This window comes from Kwoniella bestiolae, chromosome 5 (assembly GCF_000512585.2).
Source record: "Kwoniella bestiolae CBS 10118 chromosome 5, complete sequence".
NCBI lineage: Eukaryota > Fungi > Basidiomycota > Tremellomycetes > Tremellales > Cryptococcaceae > Kwoniella > Kwoniella bestiolae.
This window is the reverse complement of record NC_089245.1, coordinates 1,987,094-2,010,308: the sequence shown is the minus strand read 5'-3', so window position 1 is coordinate 2,010,308 and position 23,215 is coordinate 1,987,094. Positions and strand designations below refer to the sequence as shown.

The 23,215-nt window shown below is 47.4% G+C and overlaps 9 protein-coding genes across 9 annotated transcripts; 2 read left to right on the top strand and 7 right to left on the bottom strand.

Annotated features, from left to right (window-relative positions):
• Nucleotides 1-140: 140 nt before the first annotated feature.
• On the bottom strand, nucleotides 141-4,067 carry I302_107145 (uncharacterized protein; the record flags this gene model as incomplete). The annotated part of the gene is made up of 8 exons (XM_019192204.1): nucleotides 141-191; nucleotides 317-676; nucleotides 759-872; nucleotides 948-1,145; nucleotides 1,275-1,556; nucleotides 1,637-2,131; nucleotides 2,248-3,304; nucleotides 3,412-4,067. The coding sequence occupies 8 exons, from the start codon at nucleotides 4,065-4,067 to the stop codon at nucleotides 141-143; spliced, it is 3,213 nt and encodes a 1,070-aa protein (XP_019045201.1).
• A 437-nt stretch (nucleotides 4,068-4,504) lies between these two features.
• On the top strand, nucleotides 4,505-4,852 carry I302_107144 (uncharacterized protein; the record flags this gene model as incomplete). The annotated part of the gene is made up of 1 exon (XM_019192205.1): nucleotides 4,505-4,852. One exon carries the CDS (start codon nucleotides 4,505-4,507, stop codon nucleotides 4,850-4,852), a length of 348 nt encoding a protein of 115 aa, XP_019045202.1.
• Nucleotides 4,853-5,410: 558 nt separating this feature from the next.
• I302_107143 (uncharacterized protein) lies at nucleotides 5,411-6,301 on the bottom strand (the record flags this gene model as incomplete). The annotated part of the gene is made up of 1 exon (XM_019192206.1): nucleotides 5,411-6,301. One exon carries the CDS (start codon nucleotides 6,299-6,301, stop codon nucleotides 5,411-5,413), a length of 891 nt encoding a protein of 296 aa, XP_019045203.1.
• A 740-nt stretch (nucleotides 6,302-7,041) lies between these two features.
• On the bottom strand, nucleotides 7,042-7,666 carry I302_107142 (uncharacterized protein; the record flags this gene model as incomplete). The annotated part of the gene is made up of 4 exons (XM_019192207.2): nucleotides 7,042-7,243; nucleotides 7,397-7,479; nucleotides 7,551-7,582; nucleotides 7,636-7,666. 4 exons carry the CDS (start codon nucleotides 7,664-7,666, stop codon nucleotides 7,042-7,044), a joined length of 348 nt encoding a protein of 115 aa, XP_019045204.2.
• Nucleotides 7,667-8,014: 348 nt separating this feature from the next.
• Nucleotides 8,015-11,337, top strand: I302_107141 (uncharacterized protein; the record flags this gene model as incomplete). Its single annotated transcript, XM_019192208.1, has 12 exons — nucleotides 8,015-8,484; nucleotides 8,557-8,690; nucleotides 8,761-8,829; nucleotides 8,895-9,298; nucleotides 9,370-9,493; nucleotides 9,557-9,626; nucleotides 9,686-9,775; nucleotides 9,833-10,088; nucleotides 10,188-10,289; nucleotides 10,373-10,592; nucleotides 10,661-10,836; nucleotides 10,939-11,337. The coding sequence occupies 12 exons, from the start codon at nucleotides 8,015-8,017 to the stop codon at nucleotides 11,335-11,337; spliced, it is 2,514 nt and encodes an 837-aa protein (XP_019045205.1).
• Nucleotides 11,338-11,587: 250 nt separating this feature from the next.
• Nucleotides 11,588-12,616, bottom strand: I302_107140 (uncharacterized protein; the record flags this gene model as incomplete). The annotated part of the gene is made up of 1 exon (XM_019192209.1): nucleotides 11,588-12,616. One exon carries the CDS (start codon nucleotides 12,614-12,616, stop codon nucleotides 11,588-11,590), a length of 1,029 nt encoding a protein of 342 aa, XP_019045206.1.
• Nucleotides 12,617-13,041: 425 nt separating this feature from the next.
• Nucleotides 13,042-15,125, bottom strand: I302_107139 (uncharacterized protein; the record flags this gene model as incomplete). Its single annotated transcript, XM_065870405.1, has 11 exons — nucleotides 13,042-13,138; nucleotides 13,212-13,344; nucleotides 13,415-13,544; nucleotides 13,605-13,686; nucleotides 13,759-13,918; nucleotides 14,064-14,137; nucleotides 14,270-14,426; nucleotides 14,571-14,627; nucleotides 14,707-14,771; nucleotides 14,945-14,973; nucleotides 15,042-15,125. The coding sequence occupies 11 exons, from the start codon at nucleotides 15,123-15,125 to the stop codon at nucleotides 13,042-13,044; spliced, it is 1,068 nt and encodes a 355-aa protein (XP_065726477.1).
• Nucleotides 15,126-15,724: 599 nt separating this feature from the next.
• I302_107138 (uncharacterized protein) lies at nucleotides 15,725-19,417 on the bottom strand (the record flags this gene model as incomplete). The annotated part of the gene is made up of 4 exons (XM_019192211.1): nucleotides 15,725-17,434; nucleotides 17,571-18,616; nucleotides 18,800-18,957; nucleotides 19,185-19,417. 4 exons carry the CDS (start codon nucleotides 19,415-19,417, stop codon nucleotides 15,725-15,727), a joined length of 3,147 nt encoding a protein of 1,048 aa, XP_019045208.1.
• An 898-nt stretch (nucleotides 19,418-20,315) lies between these two features.
• I302_107137 (uncharacterized protein) lies at nucleotides 20,316-21,677 on the bottom strand (the record flags this gene model as incomplete). Its single annotated transcript, XM_019192212.1, has 8 exons — nucleotides 20,316-20,380; nucleotides 20,442-20,582; nucleotides 20,642-20,725; nucleotides 20,856-20,978; nucleotides 21,040-21,113; nucleotides 21,178-21,236; nucleotides 21,352-21,422; nucleotides 21,536-21,677. 8 exons carry the CDS (start codon nucleotides 21,675-21,677, stop codon nucleotides 20,316-20,318), a joined length of 759 nt encoding a protein of 252 aa, XP_019045209.1.
• Nucleotides 21,678-23,215: the final 1,538 nt, after the last annotated feature.

Sequence of the window (23,215 nt, the reverse complement as noted above, 5' to 3'; positions counted from 1 at the left end):
AATCAACCGAACATTAATACGTAGACAGATATATCATTACTATACACATGATATTAAAGATCTATCTGTCACAAACACCACATACCACATCAAACATAAGTTGACAGCTCATTCGTATCGTATACTGTATCATCCAACACCTAGAAAACATCCTCCGCCATTGGACAGTCGGCCGTATCATGTTCAGTGCTCTGTGTACCCATCTCATCAGCATCGTCTCGTACCTTTGGCATGCGTCCATCAAGCTATACGAAACTTCAAAAAGGGGACTTGGTGTCTTGCGTTGTCATAGAAAGGGAAACACAAAACAACCCACCTCGCAATCCGCACACCATTTGCCACCCCCACTCTTCTTACCACCAACTCCATCCATCGACAGCATATTCCCCGCAAAGACCGGACAAGCGTCCAGATCGTGTGGTCCCTCACACAGCTCACATCGATCGTCCGCACTGGCAGTGGTACCGGCAGTAGCAATTGACGACGATCTGGTATGCGAGGTCGTATCTGACGGTCCGTCCGATAGTTTGTTTCCCCTCGCCGCAGAGGAGGTGGAAGAGGAAGATCGTAATCTTTCGATCTCCCTTTCTAGCGAACTGGCTCGGTTCTCCAATTCGTCTTCTCGGTAGATCTTCGCTTCTATTAGGGATTCTAGCTCTGCTACCTCCCGATTAAGCTATATCAAGATCAACGTAAGATTAGCTTTACATCACGAGAGTAGAGAGACGGACGAGAGCTGAGAATGATGAATAACTCACCTCTTTGATCATTGCTTTGGCGTCTGATAATTCTTTCTGATCGACACCTGAACCAGATCCAGAACCGGAAGGAGCCTGACCATCTGCAGCTGCATCTTCCAGCAATTTGATCTCCTACATGATTGGAACTAATCAGCAAAACGACGCCAGGTCTTCTCCGTCTATTGGCGATTCGAAAATGACACTTACCTCCTTCATCAATACTACCTCCTCTTTCAAACTCTCCACCTGCTCTTTCAACTCCGAATTCTCAGCAGACAACTCCTGTATGATATGCTGGAACCCTCTGATCTTCTTATCGGCGTCGTCGGTCGATCCAGTCGATAAGCGTGATCTCCTATCTTGAGGTAGGTTGTTTTCGAGAGAAGAGGCAGCGGACGCTTTGAGCTAAAAAGGTATTAGCGTCAGCGCAGCTCATCCCTCCCAGTGACCGATGCACATCGCGTTACAGGACATGTAACGACGAATGCAATAAGTGCGGATAGTCAGAGGAAGAAAAGTCAACGTTTGACTCACAGTCGTCACCTCATTCTCCAAACTGCTAATCTTAGCTTCCAAATCGCCCTTAACCCCTTCAACATCGTTAAGCCTTTCCACAACTTCCACCACCCTCTTCTCAGCTCCCTCTGCTCTGCTCTCACTCTCAGCCAGTCTATCTCGAGTCTCCTTGAGCTGAGACTCGGCACCCAGAGCAGCAGAGAGTCTAGCTCTAAGATCCCTGAGTTCATCCTGAGCAGCCGACAGAGCTTTTTCATTGGCAGTAGCTGTCTGAAGAGCAGATCGCATCGATGCCGCTTCCTACATTTCGCAAGTCTCTCATCAGCGCCCCTTCCCCGACTCATCGACAGTTCATTGCGATTGCGATAGGATACACTCACAGAAGCTTCACCTCTCAATCCCTCAATCTCCGCTCTGGCACCTTCCAGCGCACTCTGATTCTCCCTCAATGCACCCTCCAACTCGTTCACCCGGCCCTTCGCACCTTGCAATTGCTCATTGAGCTTCTTGATATCATCCCTCAATCCCACCATCTGCTCCTGCGTAGCCTTTTCAGAATCCTTCGATCGGTTGAGTTTCACTTTCCAAGCTTCCGCTTCATTCTCAGCTTGACTCCTCAGATCGTCTAGCTCCTCTTCCAGATGCGATATCTTGTTCGACTGGTGCTTCACCTGCGCATTCAACGTCTCATTATCTATCTCGGCGGCTGTTGCTGCCTCCCTCTGGCGGGTGGTAGGGGAAGGTGGTAGGAGTGCTTTCTCCTGTTCTTCCCTGGCTTTTTGCAGCTTCTCATCTAAGAGTCGATTTCGATCTTCCAGCTCTCGCACTCGTTCTTCCAGTTCGTACTGCTTCGTTTCATTGAGCGAGATCATTTGCTACAACCTCTCAATAATTAGCTGTACGCTCCCACTTCGCCTTGCTCTGCCTTGAGTGATCGGGAGGGTCTTGGCAGATGTAAGGTGTATGGGAGTATGGGAAAGTAAAGACCCACCTGCCCTGCATTCGTCAACTCATCCACCAAAGCTTTCATCTCCGCCGCCTCCATCTCCGCCGCTTCAGCCCTCTCCGTCATCCTCCTGACTTCCTCCTTCTTCGATTCCATCCCAGCCGACAACTCCGCTTCGTTCCTCTCACTAACCAACTTCATCTCCTTCTTCAGATCATTCAGAGCTTTCTCCTTCGATGCCAATTCCTCTTGAGAAGACGTATGAGCAACTTGAAGTTCCTCTGCTAATCTTGCTGCATCCTGCGCATCTGCCAGCTGCGATCTCAGCGAGTCTGCCTCCTCCCTAGCGAGGGAAGCTTGATTCTGCAAATCCTCCAATTGAGGTAAGTCCGATGCTGCCTCTGCAACATTCCTAATCTCTTCTTCTAATTCTGCATTCCGCCTTTTCAGTTCCCTTATCTCCTCTTCCAATGCCTCGGTCTGCCTTGCGACTACCACCCTATTGATATTACTTGGACTAGGCGGAGGAGGCATATCGTGGATGTTGCTTGCCCTAGGCCCACGGGCGGGACGAGGAGTAACCAACGATGCCCCTCCTATACTTTGACGAGCGGATCTGGCGGGTGTGATCCCCCCTCCCATGGATACTCTGGATGGTTTCGGTGTACTTGCCGTTCCTTTCACCGAGGCGTTGAGGGTCCCGTTCCGAGCAGAATCAAGTTGTTTGGCCGTCATACCTACGTACCTACTTGCTCTGGACCCGGCGGTGATCTTACTTGCCACTCCTGCGTTCGCACTTGTACTGGTACCCAAAGCGGTCCGCGTGGGTAGAGGTTCATCATCGTCTAATGGTGGTGGTCGACGGACAGAGGACGATACGGCTCGTGTGGTTCGGCCGGGGGTGGCATTGGTAGATTCACGTAATGTCCTGTCGAATGAGGGGGTAGCTCGACCGTGCAAGGAGTAGGATGCGGAGGAAGAGGCAAGAGATCGATGAGAGGAGGCTACGGAGGAAGGTCGAGAGGGGCCCGCAGTAGGAGGTGAGAGCTTGGTAGCGATTACGAAGATACCGCATAGTGGTGGGCAGGTGAAATATGAGGTGCTAAAGAATGTATCAGCTATAATTCCACCTAAGAATTGGGGTTGCGTCAAGACAGGGGACACACATCACGTCTTTCTCGCACTGATAAACCAGGTAGAACCACTCACCCTTCTACAGTCCCGTCGTTCTTCCCCTTCCCCGCAAACCCACCTTCCAACTCCACCCCAGCCCAAACACCTTCCTTGAACTGGGTAGGACCTAAGAACCTCAGAATCCCTTCATATCCCATAGAATTTATCCGTACCTTCTCTCCAACTACAGGAACCCACTTCGACGTATCGTGGGCATTTGACGCTCTAGATTCCGGTCGTCTAGCAAAAGGCGTAGTGGACGTAGTAGAAGATGCCATGGAGGTCCGACGGGGTGTAAAAGGGTTGGTAGTAGATGCTGAGAGGGATGGTCGACCTGTTCTAGAGACACTACGAGATGCCGAGGGAGTCATGGGTGCGCCCAGTCCCAGTGGTGTTTTGGGTCTTACACCGGGGGTACGAGGTGCCCCCAATCCTAGTCCTGAGGAAGATACGCCGAGTAGAGAGGGGGATGAGGGATCCTCTGGACCATTATGCCTTAGACTACTTGGGGGTCTTACTTTGAGAGCTTCCTGTAAGGCTTTGTCCATGATTTCGTCAGAGGTTGAAGGGGTCGGTACATGTCCTGGACCGAGGGATGAGCGTGGACGCCTGGTGGTTGGGGTTGGTATTCCTGTTGTCGGTGTTGAGGTCGATGATCGGCCGGGAGTGGAGAGGGTAGGGAGTCGGGACATGCCGGGTGGTAGCCTCGTCTATTCGCTGATGTTACGTTGGTCGATGCTATGGTCGTTGCAGATAAGGTGAAGAACGATGGATGACTGATGTTGATTTTTGTTTGATGATGTTGTTGACACTGTGCGCGTCTAACGTCTGATCGCGTGGACACCATCCATGTATCCTTACGTAAACACTCCCCAAACCGCATGTGGCAGATTACGCCTCGCTTGAACTATATATTTCGAAAATATCATGGATCTCTCTAGGGACCTTGTACCTATGGACTCCCCCTTGGCCCGAGTGGAAACAGTCCAGTGCAGCGGATGTCGATAAAAGATGCTCAATCTTGCATCTTGCCACTGATCCGTTTTCTCTTCTTCATTCCTCCTTCATCTAATCACCAACAACATCAAAGCGATACCGAATCTCGAAACAAACCACAGAACCAAACAGAATGACCTCTACAACCTACAAGACCCTATCCGAGATCCCCAACCTCGTAGAATATCTCGCCTCCCTCCCTTCAAAAGAACTCACGAATATCCTAAGGGACGAACGAATGATGAACGACTTCAAATATTCTCTTTATCCAAATTACGCCACCACTTCTCAGCATCCCTCGTTGTCTGGCGGATGTCATTCCGGTCAGATGGTCTTTGAAGATATCATGCAGGAAGTCAGGGAGAGGCGGTTGGCCAAGAAGATCGAGGCGGCCGAGAAGATGAAGGGGAAAAGTATGGGTGAGGAGGAGAAGGGGAGAATGATCGTTGAGGGAATGGTCGCCACTTCTACCAAAGGCTAAGCGAGGTAAGTATTGTGAATATCCGAAGGAAGGGGTCTGGCTGATAAGTAGTGTTTAGACACGAACAAAGGAGACTAGGGGGACGAGATCAAGAGAAGAATTGATGGTGTTGACTGGAACGTATATACCTTTGTATTGGCTTGTATAGCATGAATCGATTGACGTTTGATTGACCTGATATAATCTCTATGCAATAGACAGCATCAGTATTTCCGGAAGAAGTCACGATGATAGCTACTGATGATCTGTTCTAACTATCATTGAGAACTGTGGAACATCGGAACTCCGAGACAAAAGACTGATTCATATAATACGACTATTTACCTTGAGGGGTAGTTACAGCAACAAACTTGTAGTCTACGAATTTTGATCAAAGGCTGAGGGAAATAACTTACATATGACGAGCGAAGCCAAGGATACACTTGTAATTAGTATCAGCCCTATATACAGATATCCACTACGCGCAAAGACAGAACGTCAAAGGGCTACAAGACAAAAAAAAAGGTTTATTCTGAGAAATATTCACACTCGCAGCACAGTCTCTCATTCATGAGTAGGTCACTCATCATGCAGCCCCACAACGCTCGCATCCCTCCTCAAAACCGGTTCCAACCACTCATCTCTCTGCTTCTTCTTCCTATACTCACTAAGCAGCGTAAAGCTAGACTTGCGTCTCTGCGCCTCCGCATCATTACGAGCTGTACCCTCACCTTCGAGGAACGGCGAATCATCGGCTGTAGTATTATGGCTCTGTCTCCTCGTTATAGGCGGCGAGGGGAGTTTGGATGATGAATCGGATAATTTCCTTGAGAGGTCTGGATTGGCGGTTGGTCCATACCATGCTGCTACTATTTCGCTTGTCCACCAATCTTTTTCTAGTTTGGATATTCTCTCTTCTAGGGACCTGACATTTCCATCTCTCTCCTCGGGGCCTGCGGGGCCTTCGGGGATATGCTTGTTTATGGGAGGGAGGTGACGAATAGGATGATCATGATCATGTTCATGGATATCTTTCAAAGTCACCTGATCGCTCAAGCTCTTCCTCCTTACCTCCCCTCGCCTGTGTTGCCTCTTGTGGGTATAGGGCGGATGGGACTGCAAGAGCATTGCTGAAAAGGATACATTTGCACCATTATTCGTACCTACCCTACCGACACCCAGATGAGGGGTACTGGAAGGTGGGGTAGGTAATTGCGGTACACCCTTTCCATCAGGACAGAGCGATGCTGCCCTCTTATGAAACTCGATGAGGGAGTTCACATATCTTGGCGAAGCGTTGGGGGACTTGGAGTATGCCAGGAGGACAGATGAGATCGTGGATAATAGTTTTGATAGTCTTTCTTGCGCATTTGGTTTGCTCGTAGTTGAGGAGGTTGAGTGTCTTCGATGTTGGGCGAGGTGAGGGCGAGGTGGTGAGGTGTTTGTGATGGTTGATGAAGGGGATAACATATTTCTAAAGTCTCACATCGACTTGGGTATGAGTGGCAAACAACAAAGTAATTCCGGTCAGCCGGTTACATATCCATGAATGTATCAGAGCATTCTGATTTACCATCACATCAAAGGACCTATGCCTTCATGTGGAAGAAACGTATCAAAGGATGTATTTGTTGGAAAGTTGGACCGGTTATTCCGTCTGTAGGGTGGGTGGATGGCGACGTTTGCAACGATGGAGTGATCATCTCGATCAGCTCGGAAGAAGGAGCTGTGTCGCATGAGCGCACGGATGAGCGACTTGCAGTGGTCAGTACAAGAGAGCTTTTTTGGTATAGGAGAGGCAGAGAGGGAAGAACCCTCATCGTATCAATCTTTCAAAATATCATCGTCATTGATGACTTCGCTTCCCTTTAGTACGCGATCACAGAGATCCTTTCTTGTTGATTGACAATAAGATCCGAGATCAAGATTCGTTGATACCGGACGGGCGGAAGAATGGTCTCTTGAATAGAACAGGGATAGCCGAGTAGATGTGCTCAACGTGGGATGACCGAGTGCGATCTGTTTTTCTTCTTATGTTGTCGTCCGATGGGGACAAATGTTATGATGAGGTACGGAGACTCCAGATGTGAAGGATAGATGGGATGATAAGTGATACATCTTGGTTGAATGAGGGTACGATGCTATTATAGATCAATTGATACACCATCCCCCGGCGACTCACGTACCACGATCGAATGAGCGGGCCATTTCTAAACCAGCTTCTTATTCGCCTGCTCCCTCTCTTCTATACTCTTCATTGTTCTCTCACTGCACTCCCACAAGTCTTTCATCAATCCACCGCATTTCTCACCTATCACCTCATCAGCTTGAGATGCGTGTTTATCCAAGCACTGCCTGTAGGTGAATATCTGTTGGGAGCATGAGTTTTTCAGCTCAGCGAGGTGGGGGACGCTAATATCAAGGAGATACGCATTATCAGCACTGTTCAAACGATAGAACAATGTGGAACTGAGAAGCAGCTGCCGATCTGCTTGAACTGATACGTCAAGGCGAGATTGACATGATCCGGATGATCGAAGGATAGTAAGCATATCGAGTACCCACCTTGCATCCGCACATGCAGCTAGAGCTTTTCCCTCGGGTCTACATATCGTGTTCCAATCTCCAGCTTGGTTCTTCAAGACACACTATGTCTTACCTGCGTCAGCTGTGGTGTTTCGATTTCAGGTGATACATCTGTGGAGGACAAGGAGCTCACGTCTTGATATTTGGCCATCTGCTCGGCACATTCTAACCCGATTATCAGCCGACGTCTCAGCCGTGGACTTGAGGATACGACTCACTTGATGCTACTAGATTATATGACAAGTCCATGATGCCTATTCTGATGGTGCGATATGGTTTTGCTACTACACTGTAAGATATCTTATGCACTCATGAGATGGATCCCACCTTGAAAAAACAAAAACACGAAGCCGAGAATTCCATCAATCCATCATCCGATCAAGTTTCAATCCCGTCGGAACGTTACATCACTTTCTATTACGTAACATTCCCCATGATATAAGATCTGGCGACTGCTTTGTTTCAGGCAAAGTCAACAAAACACAAACAACAGTCAATTCAACCTCATTCCTACATACGTTACATTCCTATCTCATACTACATATCCATACTTCGACTACTCGTTACACCTCACACATCCATTCCTCAGCATCCACAATGGACGCTCACGCAAGGGCACGTATGCCCCCACCTCACCAAACACCAAAAATATCATCCCGATTCGCCCCCAAGACACCCTCTCACATGAAATCCCCTCCCCTTACCACATCCCATAATGGCAATACCCCTCATCATCCCGAACCGCTCTCTCAGGTTCTATCGCCCAAGGAAGGTGCAAGCGGATCGACAAGGCTGAAGATCAAATCTGCTACTACTCCAGAAGCGAAATCGAGGTTATTGGTCAAACCCATCGGTGCGCGGGCTCAAACCCCTCATCGAGCTAATGATCTCTTATCTACCCCTTCGGTCAGACTGGTCAACAGGTCAAATACACCCAACTATGAACCTACGTTGGCGGATGAAGGGTGGATGTCGGCTGATACTCACCCTGTCGAAGGCGGTATGGTGGATTTTGAGGAGTATGATAATGAGCTGGCTGAGACGGAAGCGGTGCTGGTGTCTGTTAGGTGAGTGTCTGGGCGGTCCATCTGCTTAATTGTGAGACCAGAGGTATCAGATTGAGCTGAAATGAACGATAGGGTGCGACCACCGAACCCTGTAGAGCTTCGTTCAGATGCTGGATGTGTTTGGACGATGCCTGAACATGATCAGCATTTGCTTAAGTTGGCTAAGGGGACTGAAGGTACAAGGGAGGATAGGGATTGGATATTTGGTGAGTTGGTGCACACGTCTTTCTACGGTCCATATGAGCCAGCATGACTTATGCTCACTTGAAATCATAGATCGTATCCTCCCACCTCATTCCGATAATGGCAGGGTATACGGTACATCTGCTCGTCGACATGTCCGGTGTAAGTCGTACACTCGTATTCCTTCTTCAACTTGATTCTCTCACTGACATACATGATCGACCCAGCCGCAATGGAAGGATACAACGCCGTAATATTCGCCTACGGCCAAACAGCCTCAGGTAAAACCCATACACTGTCAGGATCAACGATGGAACCAGGTATCATCCCATTATCAATATCCGACCTGTTCTCACAGATTCGTTCCACCCCCGACCGAGAGTTCTTACTTCGAGCTTCATATCTCGAGCTGTACAACGAGACCATCATTGATCTACTTTCACCAACGGTGGGAGCGGAATTGCACTTGAGTGAAGGCAAGAAGGGTGTAGTCATCAATGGTTTGACGGAAGTTGGTGTAAGATCGGAATCGGACGTGAAGAAGCTTTTGAGATCCGGTGAAGATAGGAGAAAAGTCGGTGCGACAGATTGGAATGCAAGGAGTTCGAGATCGCATTGTGTGTTCAGAATCGTCAGTCACGTTCAGCTAAGTAGATCGTGTTATACATCGAAGAGGTAGAAGCTGATTGCGGCCGATGGTAGACTATCGAGTCTCGATCTAGGAACTCAGCGATTGAGGAAGCTCCGATAGGAGCTAGAACACCAGGTGGACGACTCAAGGCCGCCGGTGAGAAGATGACTAGGATTAGTACCTTGTCCATCATCGGTATGTCAACTGCGATCACATATCGTTGATCTCACATCAACTGATCATGACTTTTATGAACAGATTTGGCAGGTTCTGAGAAACACACTTCCTCGAAAGAGCGAAATGCCGAAGGAAAACATATCAACCAATCGTGAGCTTTGCTGTATTCTTGAAAGTCAAAGCGAAGTAGGCTAACCCTCTGATGTATAGATTGTTGACCCTCAAATTGGTCATTTCCAAACTTGCGGATTTGGCTTCTAAGAGGAATGTCACCCATGTTCCGTATCGAGATAGTAAACTGTAAGCTGGCCTATCACCGATAAAGCTTCTCGAGCATACCAGCTGACACCACCGCAGTACTCGACTATTGCAAAATTCCCTCTCCGGTGATGCCCTCATTTCAGTGATCTGTACCGTCTCTCCGTCTTCGCTCAATTTGGCAGAATCCATCTCGACCCTCGCTTTTGCTCAAGGCCTGAAGAGGGTGGTTCTGAAGGCGCAAAAGAAGGAGGTGGTTGATCCTCAAGCATTGATCCAGCAATACCAGAATGAGATCGCCGAGTTGCGGGCTCAATTAAGGGAGAAGGAGATTCATGGAGGCAACAAGAATGAGGTGAGCCAAACCCTGCATTCTGACACCTTGCTTGGTGAACTGCAACATCCTCGTATTGTGGAGAAGTTTTCTTATGCTGACTACTTTTTACCATGATAGCGCGAGAAGAACGACGCCATGGAGAAGAGGCTGAACGAATTGAAGAGTATGATCTTGACTTCTGTTAATGTCAATTCACCAAACCCAGAGGACAACACTGCGGTGAGTATCTCGATATAACCGTATTCTCTCCCTGGTCTGCGCCTGATATTGCAGATGAGCTAAATACCAACAAACGCATACAGATGATTCCTCCAAGTCCAGCCAAGATGAAGTACCCTAAATTAGAATACGACCGACCCTCAGCCGAGCTCTTGGAGGAACTACATGCTGAACAGCTCCATCGAGCTGAGCTGGAAGATGAAGTAGCAAGGTTGAAGGCTGAATTGGCTACTAGACCTGTGGAACCGAACAAAGAGATTGTGGGATTGAGGAATGAAGTGGCCGAGTTGAGGTTGATAGCGGGTAAGTGTCATTGACCGTTTTGATAGTCTGGACTGGGATCTAGGCTCATGATATCTGCATTGCTCTAGATGACTACGAACGACACCTGCTCGAACCATCTAGGAAAGTCCGTGCGGATGTCGAAAAGGAATTCGCAGATAAGATGAAAACGCTCGAAAATCAGTTGGACAGTAAGAAGATTTGGGCGAATAGGCTGGATGAGAATGTCAGGTTTATCACTCAGGAGAATAAGGCATTGGAGGCGGTGAGTTAGACAATACTTTGTCCACACCAATACGACCTACACCCTCATTGGAAAGGTCTGAGTACCAGAGTCTCTATGCTAATGTTGATTACTATCATACAGAGATGCCTCGAGGCCGAATCCAAAGTCCACCAAATAATAGAATTTATAAACCTCGCCTTATCACCCTCTGACCCCGATGCTCTCCCACCCATCTTGGAGGACGATCGCGAACCAACCCCAGAGAGGGAATTACCCACCTTGGTCGTCTCCGACGACTTTTCCCCTTCCCTCCCCACATCAGGTGGGAAATCCACTCTGACACTTAGTGCATCCAAGATGAGAGCTACGTTCTCGCAGATGGATCTGATGAATTTCAATGATAAGTTCGGGACACTCACTGTCTCAGGTAAAGGGAAGGGAGGTAAAGGGCTGGGTATAGGAGGGTGGGGAGGGAAGATGTTGAGGGAGGAGAGTAGTTTTGCGTTGGCTGAGGTGGCGGGGGATGATGATGATTTCTAAATACAGTATGGGTATCGCTTTCTTCTCGCGCAGATATGCTTTCGTGAGTTTCATTTGATCTGTAAGTATTATTTGTGTAATTACCATAGCCCAAAATCATGCATCAACGGACAATTTAAATATTCAACGATATCACAAAGACAAACCATAAAATTCCTTTTATCTCTCTCTAACGGGTACAAGGTATTCAGATATAAAGTGGTCCATCTTTTGAGATGATGATGAGATCAAATTCAACGTAGAAGCTAATCTAGCACATGGAGTAATTATAAAAATAATTCTTAACGGGGGTTCTCAACTTCCACGGATCTCGCAATGGGATGGGTTTATCGATCTGGTAGATGGGTGGATAGAGGTCGTGATACAATTGGCGAGTTTCCTGCTCTTCTTTCTCTCTCATTTGAGCCTCCTTCTCGAGATACGACTTTGTCGTTGTGCTGGTGATGGTCCTTGAAAGTGACAGAGGGGTGGTGGCGAATAAAGGTGAAATTGAGGTCGATTTATCGTCTTCTGGTGTATCTTCGAGCCTTGATTTGAGGGAGGAATCGGAGATTGTGGTTGTTTTGAGAGGGGGATCGACGAACCATGGAGAGATAGGTAAAGACGCCATGTCATCGCTCTGGGCAGCTGAGATGGTTATTTCTTCTGTGTCGGACCCCTCATCTTCATCCGATTCATCGTGTCTATATCGTTCGAAAACTTTGTATCGTAAACAAGATTTTAGATGATGATGATGATGATGATGATGATGATGATTGTCTTGATCTTCATTTTGTGATTCGACAGAATCCGTGGACAAATCATGTTCCTCTTCCTCTTCGTCTTGGTCGGTTTCCGCAAAGCTCGATGATCGTATCCCTTCCGTCTCCGAGTCCGAATCCGAGTCGTCGTTTAGTTTGCCGAAGAGGGAGTCGACCAAGTTGGTTTTGACTGGAACGGTGTTTCGTTCTTCTTCGTCCTCGTCTTCATTCACATCTTCTTCTTCCGCCTCCACGTCGTCCCTCGTCCACACATCGAATTTTCTCTGTGCCGCCTCACCTCCGTCTCCCTCTTCTGCATTTCCATCTTGCTCTCTCGCCCACACCTCCCTGCCCAGCTTTTCCGCCTCCTCTTCCTCCCCGCCCCACCCTCTCACCTCCCCCTCCTCATGAATCTCCACAATCCCCAACTCCCTCAAAGTCCATTCGTCCCCACCTTCAATCCACGATTCCAATATTACCTCTCCATTTACCACAAGGAACGTACGATCGTACCCCACCACCGGGCGAGCTTTCATCATTTTGTGTGTTTTCGTTAACTTACGATTATCTATAAGCTATAGGTCTGTAATTTGTACAGAACAAAGATAAAGAACAAGAAAGAGAAGAGAAGAGATGAAAGTACCCCATCTTATACCCTTTTGCACCCCTTCTGCTGAGCGGCAAGATGGAATTGCCATGATGTTTATTCAAAGATAAAGTTCATCAAGCTGTGCGCAAACAAGGTTGACCTCTTCCCTCTTCCCTCAGGTCTGGCCGTGGAACGAATCGCCACAATGACGACTTTTCTTCGTACGTACTCTGCATCTTTCACCATTACCAGGTTGTCCCTTATCTGAGAACAAAGTTGGTAGATCCGAACAAAAGGAATTATACATATGCATGAACGATGATCTTACATACTATCCACTTGTACATGACACCTAAACCCTCGCCGAAAACACCTCTAGATCTTCTTCTGAGAGAGCTCAACGGCAATTTTGAACGCGCCCAACAAAGCTGTCAATTGCATCTTCTCAGATCCGCCGACTGATAATCGATGTCTACGTTGTAACAAGTTAGTGAGTGTTCTCAATCTTCACCTGCCCAAGAACAGAAAGTTGGTGATCAACTCACTCTGTACTACCCAGATGATCTAACAAGTATATCCTAGATTGCTTTGGTAATTCCACTGTGTCCAGGAAATCATACGCTCCTGCAATGAGATCCTGCAATGCCAGGCCTTTCTCCATTTTGAGCGAGGTGATCACTATCGGACCAAACGAACAAGACAATCAGCGTCACGACAATACCCGAGGCAGTGCAAGAGCAAAACTCACATGAGTAACTCGTACCAAACTCATCAGACATCATACTCTGTACTACCCTTTCTATATCTTTCGGATGTGGGTTACCAGTACAGTTGTATACGGCCGTTTCATCTACAACATCGTATGCAGCGTGGCATGCCTAAATACCGTATAGGTTATAAGCTATAGACTGCACCTGTTAAACTCTTGGACAGCTCACCTGAAGCACATTCAACGCTCTCCTCATATCTCCCCGGGACAGCTTGAGCAACGCATCTCGTCCAGCATCAGTCAGATTGACCCTATTCAAGGTCAGGTCAGCTATACGATGCGATGGACACGAGCGTTTTAGCTGATATGGGAACTTAACTTACCCCTCTTTCTCAACTACCTCGTCGACCTTCCTCTGAACTTCCTTCTCAGGTAATGGTGAGAATCTGAACCTCGTACAACGCGATTGGATGGCTGGCGTAATTTTGTTGACGTAATTGCAGAGGATGCAGAATCGTACATTCTTGGTGTGAGTTTCAATTACTGCGGCGAGCAAAGTGTCGAGGATTAGCCTTGAGTACCACATGAAGCCGCATGCGAGCGTAGGGAAGGACAGGAGAAGGCAGGAGAGCGCGGAATAGATGCATGGAAGGCAGATGGCAACGCAGATGAAGAAACAATCCCGTACCCCTTCTCAGAGCCGACTGAGCAGCCTGAGTCATCATATCCGCTTCATCCAGAATGACCAACTTGAAACCTTTCCTGTATAACTCATCAGCCCCATCCAGGATATTCGGTATTGAAAGAAGGGACGGATCAAGGATAATTTTGTCTGAATAGGAGGAGCTGAGAAGATGTGATGGAGCAGAGGACAGGAGAATGGCAGAGACATACGAGAACAACACCTTTGTCATTGCGAAATTCTTAATCTGCTCTCTCACCACATCTATACCTCTATCATCTGAAGCGTTTAGTTCTAGGATATGTTTCTTGTATGGCGGGCCGTACAGCCTTCTTGCTAGAGCGAGGACGGTGGATGTTTTACCGGTACCTATTAGAGTAGAAGAGAAAATGATCAATTAGTCATGGATTCAACAGATGATCTTAGGAGAACCAAAAAATGCTGGCTCAAGGTAGCTTTGTACTGTCGTACGGCATGTGAAGAGGATCTGAATATTATAAAGTAGGAGCTCACCAGGTGGTCCGTACAACAGTAAATGAGGTAATCTACCGGCTTCAATGAATTTTTCAACTATCACAGCAGTGTTAGCAAGACGATTCCTTTCTCCTGTATCATGCTGGTGGACGCTACATCGCGGTTGTTTACTCACTCGTACTGGTTATATCCTGGTGCGAGACGACCTCATCCAAAGTGTTAGGTCTATACTTTTCGACCCTATATCGATACTGAACGTCAGTCAAATGCACATATCATCACGAGCTGCGATATGCAATTCCACAAGACCTTCCCTATCGCCCAAGGATACGATAACCTCCCGTAAATTCAATACTAGCTCTCCCCACATCCCCCTCAATAAACTAAAAGCTAAAATCCAAAGCACAACTCACCAAGGCAACCCCTCTCTCTCATTCAAAGCCTTTATCTCCTCCTCCGTCAACACTTTCGTCGACCCACCTCCATCAGCTTTGCCCTTGCCTTTAGCACCCGCCATAAGCGCTGCCATCGCGTTGGCAGGTTTGCCCGAAGGCGCAGAAGGGGGTCGATATCCATCGGTTCGGACTCGGACATTGTGAGGAAGGGATGATGGGTTGGTCGGGGCTGGGCGTAAAGAGTGATCAGGTTTATGGTAGTGAGGCAGAATAGCCTGGATCTGTCTGGGAGGTTGTTCGCTGTCTGGTGTCTAGTAGAGCGATGGGCAGTGGAAGAGAAGGAAGGTATTGAAGCTATAAATCTGCAGATAGAGGACAGGTCGAAGAAGAGCAGAGTGAACATGACGAACGCAGAATCAGAAAACACGATCGATCACCTAGACGCGTCCTATAATAAGGCATGCGCACCCGCATTTTGCCGAGCCTAGTTAACGAGAACACCATAAGAGCTCCCATAAATTTACAGTATACGAAGCATCTTCCTCTCTATGCTGTTCTCATCTGATGGTCATCACCCTACGTCCACAGCAGATAGAACTCCATAGAGTCTACTGCTCCATTTTGATCCATCAAGTCTATGCTGTTCTCATGAGAACATCCCAATCAACATTCATTCATTCATCATTCATCATTTATGCAAATCGTAATGATCGCTCGTATCGCTCACTACATACAACTCTCGCTCATCAGTCGTATAAACCAATCCTCAAGATACCTTGCATCTTCCATCTTCTACCCTCAATTCCAAGCCCATCCCCCTGCCCATCCAAACAACCCCCTTACCTGATACTGATACTGATACTGTTCCCTCACCCTCGCCCTCTCGCATATCGTACATCTACATCGTCTGAGCACTTCCCTCTCCTCCCAAAAGAGCTTATCAATCGTACTATGCGTTTTATCTCCCAAGTTCAAATTGAAATTCCATCTACCAGAGGGAGACGGAGGGGGTAAAGGTAAATAAGGGATTTGTCTTTCTTCCCTTGTTAAACATTCTTTCATGATCGTCTCAATCGATCCAACCATTGTCGTTGTTGAGGTTTCATTATTCGATGACAATGACATCTCTTCTTCCTCATACTCATCTTCATCTTCTGTCAATTCCTCCTCTTCTTCTACCGGGGTAACCTGGACCTGTCCAGTGGTACGATCGATAATCCTCACAACATCTTTCGTCGACTCCATCCCTCTCTCCTCCTCCAACTTCGTAACCGAGCACATAGTATCCCCCTCATTCCATTCTTCAGCATCAGGCGTGATAGGCATAGTCCCAACGGTATCATGACTACTAATCTCAGTTCCGGATCTTTCAAATAACCCTTCCTCCTCTTCCTCTGCGTCATCTTGCTTGAGCAGTTCAGGATCAATCCCCACAACTGGACTAGGCGTAGTAGGCAGAGAAGACCCATTAGACACATCCAGCATATCATTCCTCCCAATGTCATATCGCAGTGGTGCAGGTGGTGAGATGTCCTTGATACTCCGGTCGATGTGGTGTGTCTCGGGAGAAGGAGGTAATTTACGTTTCTTAATTGTTGGCGAACCGTCTTCGGCCCTCTCAGAGGGGGTCACTGGGAGAGTGGGGGGCGAATGTCTAATTTTCTTCTCAGGTATCTTACCTTCTTCTTCTTCCGTAGGTGACTTGCGTTTACCCAATTTAGGTGATTCTTCCAATCCATCCCCCTCCACCTTCTTCGGTGTGGTGACAGCTGCTCCTAATCCTGCAGAGATCGAAGGATTATCGTGATCATGATCCGACGCCGTGGTAAAAGCGATCTCCTTGATCCCATATTCAGCCATAGTAGGCGATCGATATTCCTCCTGCACCAATTCAATCTTGGGTGAGGTCGCAGGATTAGGCATTACGCCAAAGGAAGATGAAGTAGGACGCGAACCAGTAGCTGGAGCAGGCGCAAGAACCGATGGGATCTGCGCTGAAAGTCGTAGCTGGTTCAATGACTTCAGATGATCTGCCAATCTCCTAGGAACCCACAATTCCCAATCATCCAATTTCCCAATAACATCCCCCACCCTCAATCCCCTACAATACTCCTCAGCGGCCTCATCATCCCCAAACCAATCTCTAGTTCTCCTTACAAGCTCTGCTATCGCAGGTGAGAGCTTGGCTTTCAATTTTTCTTCGAACAGTCCATCCAGCTTTTGCAGTAATGCCTGAGGGGGTAAGAACGGGTCGGTCCCACCATCAGGTAGAAGACTCATCATTCCCACGGTATCTTCCTCTGCTGCCACAGGGTCATATGAATCGACGAGTCTAGTGAGGTTCGATAAAGGGTGTTTGGCATGAGGTGCTATATCCTTGAATGGCGTATGTGCATTGGGTTGAGCTTGATGTTTCGATACCTCGTCTGAGGGGTATACCCAGAATCCGAATCGTATCCGATCATTGAGCCAGTCGTTGATACATGCTTCTTCGAGTTTGCGTTGATACTGTACACGTGTCGCAGAGGGTCAGCCAACAGTCGCAACGAAGCCCTATCACCCCATCACTCTACCGTACCAGTATCCACGTTGATCCCAAGTTTACTTCATGCACGAGATATGTAAGATCAAACATCCAACTCACCTTATCATTCAGCACCCCCCTCTCCAGCGCCAAAGCCTCCTCCTCCTCATCCGTATCGTCCCCCCAAACTTCGAAACCATCCTCATCCCTCTCCAGCATATTCTCAGCCTGCTCAGTCCATTTCTTACACAACTCCAATACCTCCACTTGATCTTGTGCGTCGGTTCTGCCCGTATAATCCTCTCCCCTAAGCTCATACTCCTTTGTCAATCGTAATACCCGCTCATGGGGGGATTCAAGAGATCGAGCAACAAGGTTGAGATCGGTATTGAAATTCACATCGTAATGATCATTGTAGAACTTGAGCTTCAAGTTCTTCTCGTTCTTTTGTAATTCCATAGCTGTATCCCAAAGCTCATTATACCTCGTATGATTCGTTAACCACTGTAGTTTGATAGCCTTGGATACCATGTATGTACATGTGTGGGAGGATTCTTCAACGTATTCTTCGATATATTGATTTCTAGTCCAATCATTCTTCCATCCTCGTATTATCCCATTTGAGGTCGAGTCGTCTCCACCTCTCGGACATTCCTCCATCAAAACCCTTTTGATCTCCTCACTGGCTGTAGTCCTCCTACAATCCTTGCAGACCAGATCATTCCTCAACCTATAATACCCCTCTTCATCTATATCTCTAGAATTAGGAACCAACAGACCCCTATCACTGCGTACGACCGGCGAGGGGATCTGAAGGTGCCTTCCAGCGCTGGGCGGAGTAGGCGAGAGAGACTCGATACCGTATTCTTTGAGACATCCCGAACAATAGTGATGGTAGTGTTTCTCGCAGGTTGGGGTGGATCCGAAGTTTCTCGTAAATGTTAAGCGACGGGGTACAGCAGGGTATAAACCCAGTCTTGAGGGGTGGTTGAGTCGACATGGGATGCAGATATTCAGGGTGGTGTGTCGTGCCCTGTGGAATAGCGTTGGGAAAGATGGAGTGGAGGGGGTCAGTCGGGAGGAATAGATATCTTCGAGAGTTGAGGAATGGGGTCGGGAAGGGTCGAGGAGGAGAGTGTAAGCTGGCCAGAAGGAGTGGGAGTCGACTGTTGCGTAGATAGGATATGGTCAGCTCGAGAACGCGCATATATGAAAAACAGATAGAAAATCGGAGTTCATGTAAAGATGCGGGTCTCACAGTGGTAGGAAGGAAGGGACATGATGGGTGGTAGTAGTAGGAGACGGCATTATGGGTGACGAGGAAAGTGCCTTGCAATGAAATCACTCACCAGCGGATCTCCAGCCTTGACTGACCCTCCTCAACCTACATAACCAGATCCTCTGCTGGACAGCCAAAGCAATCTCGAAGCTTTGGGGTTTACTGACCCACGTACGGAATAGGCAATTGCTAGGAGGGGGAGCATCGATGGTGTAGGTATATATCAAGCTGCAGGGGAAGTATGTGGTATCAGTATGCGCTTTGTCATCTCACAGGGGTAACGTGAGCTTGATTGTGACGTGAAGGATATGATGGAGTATATGAGAGTTTTGAGCTTGTCCTGTTCTTCCTTCGATGTACATCACCTCCAAAATACCCCACCATGGAAAAAGAACGTGTAAAAGAGTAAGGGAGGTCACAAGTCAAGCAAAAAAAAAACAGAAATGCAGACTCACTGCAACACGTTAACAGGCAACTCCCCCCATCCAACCTTATCTTTCCCCAGCCCAGACTTCCTCGCCCCCGACCCCGAGGCTGCCCCTCTCCCATCGAGTCGTCCTGCGCTCGTGGGTATCGCATTCTCAGCTGACGAGCCATGGGATGAGATTGATAAAGCTGGAAGGGCAAGTAGGGAAGGGGGAAGTCTCAGACGAGAGGGGGGAGGAAAAGAAGGGGTGTTGCTATCCATCCTATCCCTTGGCTGATGATTGGTATTTGTTTGTTTATCTAATCGAGTTGAAATTGAGAAGATGAGAGAGATGAAACGGTGTTATACGAGTTTGTCTTGTTGATGAGAAGAGGTTTGAGGTGTCACGTTGAGATACAAGTAAGGTAGAAGAGTTTCAAGTAAGAGTCATGTTCAGGTTCGTGTTATTGTCGTTGTCATGGTCGTGATGAAACTAACACGGGGTGGTAGTAAGTGAAACGGAGAGCGGAGAGACGGCGTGAGCGTAGGTGCGAGAAGCGAGGAAGGGTCAATGCGTTTTGGTTGCTATATGTGAGAGAAAGAGTGTATGATGAGCTGATCAAGTGAAACGATGGATGTGTATGGTATGGTGTATGCTGTTTACGCATTGACCATCCAATGCAAAAGAAGCGATCAATGCTCACAATACACTCACTGATAACCGGTAACAGGGTACTTAGTAAACTCAAGGTGACTCAACCAAGTAACGTCATCCCATGGTTATCTCTACCTACGCATGCCTAATAACGCCACCATACTTCTTATCAATATTATCAGCTAGTCCCTTAATCCCACATGTCATGCGCGTTTGCTTTTCTCTCCATCTCATAGATACAGCAACAATCACACATGGTAAAGGATACATTCATCGATGATTATAATTAAAAAGCATGATACACAGGAAGAAGAGTCATGATAGGTTATTATAAGTGACCGAAAGGTGACACTGAAAAAAACAGTGATATAAAAGCAGAAATGTCCTTTTATCTTAATATTTGTATGTATGCTATATTATATATGATAGGAAACACCAGTAGGGTCTTAATCCGGAATAAATGTCCTCGTTAATGTTATTGATAAAAACACAAAAGTCATTATTCGTTGAAAGGACGATCACAACCTAGTAACAGGTCCATGAACCATCAGGTTGACCAGGTTCACCAACGTATTCGTATGGCCATTCACCTGAAGTTCACACATCAGCACGATCAAACATGATCTGAGTGGTAGCACAGACTAGACTCACCAGAATCACCCAGACAGGTATCAACAGCGACTAATTGGTATCCGGCTTGTTGGATCTTCCAAACAGAGTTGGGGAGGACGTCCGATGAGGTGGTTTGAATGGTAGAGTGAGAAAGAACCATGTGAGGGCTGGGGTAGGAGTCTGAGTAGGGGATAGGCTAGATCAGCAACAAATTCAATCCCTTGGCTTATCAAACTCACTGGCAACACCGTCGAGGACACCTTCAGAGTATCCAACAGATTCTCCATTGGCATCACCGGTATCTTCGGACCAGAGGAAGAGTTCTAAAGTTGGTTCAAGTTATCAGCGATGTCCCATGATACATGGTGTCGAAGTAAGATTGTAACAGAGGGACAACGGGTAAATGAACGAGTATAGGGCTACTGTGATTCTCTGTCAATGCGATCAACTCACTCTTGTATCCTCTATCAGACAAGACCTTGAGTACCAAATCGTTATAAGAACCATAAGGAGGTCTAAAGTACAATGGCTTAAGGCCCAAAATCCTGATGAAAGCTTGTTCGACCTTTTCGAGCTCTGCAAACAACGCATACCATCAGCTCACTTCATGCTTAATGATGATCAGCGGTGGACTTACCTTGGTGGATACCTCCTTCGTCGAGTTTGGTCAGATCGGCATGAGACCAGGTATGTGATCCGAGGGTGTGGCTTCTACATTATCATATATACAACGTTAGCTCCAGCGATATGGGTCAGCGAGAGCAGGAAAACTTACTGCTCATGGAGAGATCTGATTTGATCTACCTTGTCATAGATACAACCGTAGTTGTTTCCCTATAATGTGGTGGATCGTATCAGCATGACACTGACTATGACATCCTTTAGGGAATGACGTGCGAGAAGAAGCTGAAGGAAGGAAGGAAGGAAGGAAGGAAGGAAGGTAACTCACATTGAGGAAGAAAGTCCCCTTCCCACCATTAAGAGCATTGGCAACATCCTGTTCATAGTTGTATGGTCCGTCTGTCAAACCGATTCTCCAATTAGCTCATGGTCTTGCGGTGAGGTCTTGGTGACGGCTTGGAAGAGAGGGATAGGGTGGGAAGAGGGATAGGGAGAGGAAGAGAGCAACACACCATCAAAAGTCAAAGCGACCTGACCAGACTGATAACAATTATTAATAACCTGAACACCGCCCTGTCTGGGAGTAAGAGCAATGGGGGAGGCGTTGATAGCTCCCAGGGAAGCTAGGAGGATGAGGGCTAGTGAAGTGAACATGATTGGTATATTATACGTTATACGTTGTACGATTAGGTTTAAACAGAACAGTAGTTGATATAGTAGGTTACGAAATAGTCGAATAAAAAGAAGAATGAGGAAAGAGAAAGAAGGAAAGAGAAAGAATGAGGATGCGATATGGAAGTGGGCTATATATATATGTGAATGTAAATGTAAATAGTTGACTCAACTCACCAAGCTATGCGCTATGACCGTATAGCTCATACATTCAACCAGTGTAACAAGACGAGCTAAAATCATGACCATGATCATGAGCATGACCCATGCTCAATACCCTGATCTTTTGATGGGATCTCTCTTCTCTCTCTCTTTTGATGCGCCCTGTCCGCCTCCTTCTCTTCGCTTGAACCCCGCCTCCTTTGACCCCCGCCTTCGCTGGTTCCTTTACCCTACATCATCAACTCTTATCTCATCGTACCCGACCGCTTGTCCCTCCCGCTGAAGGTTAATGCTATCCTGCTTTTCAAAGCTGTGTCGGGTTCAGATGGGTCAGATGGGTCTAAACGATAACATGACGGCTCGTTGAAGAATGAGCTGTGTTTCCTGTAAATCCAAGGCGAGTGATCTGAAGAGGAAGTCGTCATACCGGTAACTCTTGGCTAGGAACATTGCTTTGATGTAGAGGAAAAGTGCAAGTGCGTCATCATCGGGTTGGACCGCTTCCCTCTTCCCTGTCATTCGGCATCTGTAATAGTCTGTTGCATCTCCTTTTTACGAACAGACGAGTAGGCTTTGAAATGCAAATACGGAATCATATGCTCTTTTAGTCTGTGCGGGTGTGGGGTAAAAGAGATTGTACCTGAAAGCGGACGGTACTCGTACCACGCTCGGCGTTTCTCAGGGCGGGGTATGGATGGAGTGGAGTAGAGGCTGTGCTGTGCTATTTGAGATGAGATCCGAATTGCTAGGATCAGATACATTATGGAACCTGAGTGCAGGTCAAGTGACATCCAGGTCAGTCCGACGAGTGGACGAGGAAGGTATAGATTGTAGTTGTCAGTTGACTATGCATGATTGGTACAGTACGGAGTACATTCCATCATGCCCTCCAGATAATGCAAGCACGATTGATCCGCCAAGAGCGGGATTCCTCTCATCCAAGCAAAGACAAGCCAAGATGATCATCCCGATAACCGTGGGATACGCCCGTCTCGGAGGATGATGTAACCTAGTCTCACATGTCAAGGTGAGACATCGCTACTCTTAGTGAGCATCTCGGCGTTTTCCCATGTTATCATCTCGTGAGAACATTACATGATTCACTCCTACTTTGGATTCTTCAGCTTGGATGTCCTCGGTTCGGTTCAGGATATCCACACTTGAAAATGAGATACATACGCATCCATATCCACCTCATCAAAGTTAAACACCACACTACCTTAGCACTCCCGTCTAAGACTCCAGTAAACTTTCATCAGGATACGTGCACCGCTTCATGACATACATCATACCCCAAGGACCGGACGGGTATACAAGGTACCCTCCCACCCGAGGAGAGGGGATACGACCAAACTATG